The sequence below is a fragment of the Cariama cristata genome, unplaced genomic scaffold (assembly GCF_000690535.1).
Source record: "Cariama cristata isolate BGI_N322 unplaced genomic scaffold, ASM69053v1 scaffold35235, whole genome shotgun sequence".
In the NCBI taxonomy this organism is placed as follows: domain Eukaryota; kingdom Metazoa; phylum Chordata; class Aves; order Cariamiformes; family Cariamidae; genus Cariama; species Cariama cristata.
In genome coordinates this window covers 9,959-14,921 of record NW_009618722.1, presented here as the reverse complement: position 1 = coordinate 14,921, position 4,963 = coordinate 9,959, and the positions used below count along the sequence as shown (strand labels likewise).

Here is a 4,963-nt window from a genome sequence, read left to right as displayed (position 1 = left end):
AGCCCTCGCCCCTCCCACTTTCTGAGGAACGGTGCAGCAACGGACCCCTCCACTCCTCGTCCTCGAAGGAGGGCTCGGGCAAGCACCTCACCTCAGTCCCTCCGCGAAGCACGAAGGAACGGCGACGCACTCTGGGCAATGTAAAACCATTTTTTAATTCTAAATCACTTTCACAACAGTGAAAATTAGTGAACAGTAATGGTAATGCACTAAACAAGCCATTATGGGCTGTGTGCGGTCTGAGTACAGGGAGGGGAAGTGGTACAATACAAAAAACACACCAAGAAAAAGGTAGGAACAAAAGCGTTAACACTTTTAGACTATTTCATTCTTGGATTGCCAGAAAATAAGGACTCTCAGTGATGTTTCTGCAGCCACTTCCATCTAAAACCATTATGTCTCTCGCCAATAGATGGGGAAAAAAAACCAAGCCATTAAAATTCTGTATTTTAAAACGTAAGTGTTAGTTAAATCAGTTTCAATACCTCTCGAACCTATTACAGTCACTTTTCTGTCCTCTTTATCGGGAAAAGGCTTTAAAGGGATACCCTGCTCCTCCCTGGATAACCTCTGCACTTAGCATCGAGTTTCTCAACACAAAAAGGAGAAGGAAAACCATCCCTTCTACTATGACATGAACTTTCCCTTTTCATCAGCAGGTGGTGCTCCCTGCTCATGAAAGGAAGTCAAAGCTGCGACATTGTCCTACAGCCAGTTGCTTACAAGAATGCAACAATTAGCCTTTCTCCTAGAAAGAGTCCTAGTTACCAAGTTCACACTTGAGAAGAACCATATCCAGAAGTTAAGCTTCTCAAAAGTGCCACACAACAAAAGCTGAAGCACCAGTTCAACTATTTATAGTTGAGCAATATATTCTGCCAGATTATCATCGAGTCAGGTATAAATTTGACTAGATGTGGCAAAACACTGCAGAAGCTTTGCAACGTTTTACTTGCCAGATGGAATTTTGGAGGTAAGCCAGTTGAACTTCGGTCATCCTCTGTCTTGATACAAAAAGTGAAGAGTTTATAATTACATAAATAAGTTTCTACAACAATTGATTAATGTGTCCTGCCCAGGAACCTCATCCATACACTAGAAAAACCCTGGTATTGAAACAAAGTTTCTATGAGTTGATTTGTTTTGTCAGTTGTCTATTGCCAGGGAAGTCACAATATTCATCTTGCAGGAAATCATTATGACTTATCAGCAATCTGAATCAAAATAATCTAAAAACAGTAAGAGAAAAAAATGGAATGGCCTAGTCAGAGAAATATGAAAACTGTTCATCTTGCTAGGGAATCTCTCCTATCTGCTGTTCTGAAGGAATCTACACAAATACATCAGGAGTACTCTTTAAAGCTGTGTACCCAACAGGCTTCCAAAACGGCTACAGAGTGCTCACCTTTTGAAATATTTTCCCCTCAGCACATAAATGGTTGTGGTCTCCTCTAGCACTTCAAATTAATATCTTTGGTAGATACTGCAGAGACTCTTGCACTATAGCCATTCTGCTGTGGCACAGAGTAGCTGTATGCACCTGTAGAAAGAAGCTCTTCCAAATGTTCCCTGCTGTGGCATGTGCTAGCAAAGGCAGGATCTCATTTTCCTCCTGTATAACTTTACATTATGACAAGTTTAACCTCAAAACTCATGTAAAGATGCCTTTTTGTTCCTCTCCCCAAACAAGCTGATCTCAGATCTGTAATAGGATTTTATTTAGAGTACATGACGTTACGTAGAAAGTCTCAAAGCCTTGGGAAGAATAAATGTAGCTACAGTGACACGGTTGTGAGGGGATTATCCATGAGTGCAGCCACAGGCTGCCGCGCAGAGCCAAGGAAGACAACACTGTTTTGTCAGTGAGGAACTGGGCCGGGTGAGGCAGACAGGTCGTCGTACTGTTCGGCAACGCTACCCAGCTCCCACAACGAGAGAATCTTCCAGTGTCTGGCTCCAGCAAATTCAGGCTTTAAAAAATTTGCAGCATAAATTTGTATCCCTTCTTCTAACAGCCATTAGAACCACTTCAGGAGGGGTTTTCCATCACGCTGGGAAATAACAGCAAGAAAAGAAACCAGTTTCCAAACCTGTTCCATTTGCATCACGTGCTGTGCGCAAAGAGTCCCAGCAGTGCTGCAGATGATTTCCTGAAGAAGGCTGGATGTTGATGTGAAGACACTAAACAACATCGGCAGTTCTGGCATATCCATCGTGGTTGCCAAACATGAGATACCGATCACACTGCAGAAGTTTCCTTACCTGCCCAGTCTACCTGGGGGCAGCTGTCTTTCACATAAACCTGATGTCACTGATTGGCACAGGATTTCAAAGCAGCACTCCTTTTAGGAGCGGAGCTCAAAGCTAGGCCCATGGTTTGTGGCAGGAACCTGTTGTACAAGATAGCTGAGCTGAAATATGCTTTTTAATCAATGTTTAATTTCCAACTCTGATGCAAAATGCGGGATTCCTCATTGTGCTGTGGTACCACCAATTCCTGAAGCCCATAGCTGGCTATGGAACCAGACACCAAGAGGTTTAAAATGGGATGGGGATGCAGTCTGTAACTGTTTCAGTGGCCTGTTGGCCATGAATATACAGAATAATGGAAAAGACTTATGCAATCAACAGCCAGAACATTATCACCAGAGCCACAAACAGGAAGAGGCGTGATAGGAACTGCTCATCCACATATTGAGGAGTCCCTGGAACAGCTGGAAAACAGGAAGTAAAAAAAAAAAAAATTCAGTTCCTTCCTCTTCTCAGAATCACGTATATTCTGAACACAGTATATTCATAAATTCAAAGACATGCAATGAATCTACTCAGTCAGAAACTGTTGCTATTTCCTACTCGCAGACTGGCCAGCCATACTGGAAAATCATACGGAAGACAAGCATCAGCTCCATGAAGCAGGACTTGTGGTAAACCTGCTCATGACTAATAGCAGCAGGCAGCTCCAAGTGCTAGAGTAAATGCAGGTCTGCTCGGAGTACTTTCTGGGGACAGTGCTGAGCCAAGCTCACCGCTTAGTTCACTGTCGACTGCTGAGCTAAGTTCACTGTTTCCATCCTAAGGAACTCTGCCACCTGTGCCTGAGTGCTCCCTCCCATCAGGGTGAAACATCTCTGAACAAGGAAATGGTAAAACAGTCAAAGCTGTGTGTGTAGCCTTGACCAAGAGAACTAATGCAAAGCACAGGAGCTCTAAAGCTCAAGCCGTGCCTTTCTCAAACCGCTGTATTGAATCCACAGATGAAAAGCAGATAAAGGAGTTGGTTAAATCATGGCTGTTACGACAGCATGTATTTACATACTCCTTAGCTCAGTCACACCTCCACACAAATCTTCAGTGGACATTGAAGTATAGTTAATAGGCAAGTGAATTTGACCCAAGGACAGTGTAGGTCCTTGGCAACACACGTGTGACATGAAGAATGTGTTTCTGTTTCTCGTGATTCCTATGCTATGTGACATGGTGAAGAAGATTTGCCAAGCACAACCTTTCACAGAGGAAGTCCAGAAAACCCTGGGCAGTAGGTTTTCTTGTTCAAAACAGGCAGACTCAGTTTGCCCACAGTGCAGATGGGGAGGAGGTTTTCTGGGGATTAATTAATTTTTTAGAGAGCAAGGCCACTACCTGGAGTAACCCAACTGTTTTTTCTTAATTAAAAACAGTGAAATCATTTCACCAGAAAGTTACTTCTTGTGGAATACAGATGACTATCTCAGAGATAAATTTCTGAAAAAGGCGCAATCTTTGCTGTCATTATTTTGTGGCACAGAGCACCAGTTTCAATTTTTCCTTCTTGTCTTTCAGGCAGTGGTCCTTTCCTGCTGTTTTCAAAATATGGATCTCCTTCATATACCCCTACTGACTCCTTTTTATTATTATTAGAAACTCTAGTCCAATTTGTCTCATTTTTCAGAGGGAGTCCACTGGAGTACAGAGGAGACATCTGAAAAAGGGGAGAAGTCTCCAGTGCCACTGTCCCTCTCCAGTTCTACTGCCCTCTCAGGAGAGCGTTCAGCAATCATATGGAAGTGACAAACTTGCTTCTTATATGAGCACTTGTAAAAAACGTGTAAGCCATAGACTATGTTCTCTACTGGGTGTTTGCCCTCATTTTGTGTTTCTATTTACAACACTGATTTACTGTTCAGAAAGTTTTGTCATTTAGCAGGCTTTTTGTTTAAAAGCTACAAGGGAGTTTGTAAAACGTCTGTTTGTGACAGGACTCTCGGAGAAGACAGGATGCATGGTACCTGGAGGAGGTCGCCCGTCATTTATGTTGAATGCTGTTGCAAATATACCAAAGGGAAACGCCCCAATTCCGAATGACATTTGGAAGCCACCATCGCCAAACCCAAAGCCCTGGAATCCCTGAAGAGAACAAAGCAACAGATGAGAAAAAAGGTACCAATTGTTTAAAGCCTATTTCAGAATATTTCGCAAAACTGCAGACATTCCCTCTCACTGGCTTTCCTACGGCTGAAGGTGTATCATGCTGTCTGGCAACTTTCAGTCTGCCACACTATTGTTAAATACCTCCTTAGTTCTCCTGGGTTTAAAATGTTTCACACAGTAGCAAACTTGCCAGAGTAACCCAGAAGTTTGAGAAAATTACAACTAGGAACCGCAGTTCTTCCTTGAAGGCCACAAATTAACAAAAGCATTTCTGTAATGTTTCTCAACTTAAAATAGTATACACCTGACAATATATCAACATCACCAATTCTATTTAGAATGTCTTAACAATGTATTAGTAACTGTCTATTAATAGCTATTAGCCATATAAGAAAAGCATTGTAAAAAAAAAAAATCTACATTGATTTTCATGATACATATGCATCATTTACACATTCAGTAAAGTGATAAATTGCCAGTGGGATGCATAGAGCATTACAGAGAAGAACAGTACCAAAAAAACCATAAAAATTACCAGGGGGACTCTAATTAGGGT

At 42.1% G+C, this 4,963-nt stretch overlaps 1 protein-coding gene across 2 annotated transcripts in view; it reads right to left on the bottom strand.

Annotated features, from left to right (window-relative positions):
- Positions 1-2,010: 2,010 nt before the first annotated feature.
- Positions 2,011-4,963, bottom strand: part of RNF185 (ring finger protein 185) — a 7,619-nt gene continuing 4,666 nt past the window's right edge. The window contains exons 3-4 of one of the 2 annotated variants that reach the window (XM_009700979.1): positions 4,266-4,383; positions 2,011-2,714 (exon numbers count right to left, since the gene is read on the bottom strand). In XM_009700979.1, coding sequence (XP_009699281.1) covers positions 2,617-2,714; positions 4,266-4,383 — 216 coding nt within the window. In that variant the 3' untranslated portion in view covers positions 2,011-2,616. The remainder of the gene's footprint in view (positions 2,715-4,265; positions 4,384-4,963) is intronic. The other variant, XM_009700978.1, reaches the window with a different exon arrangement.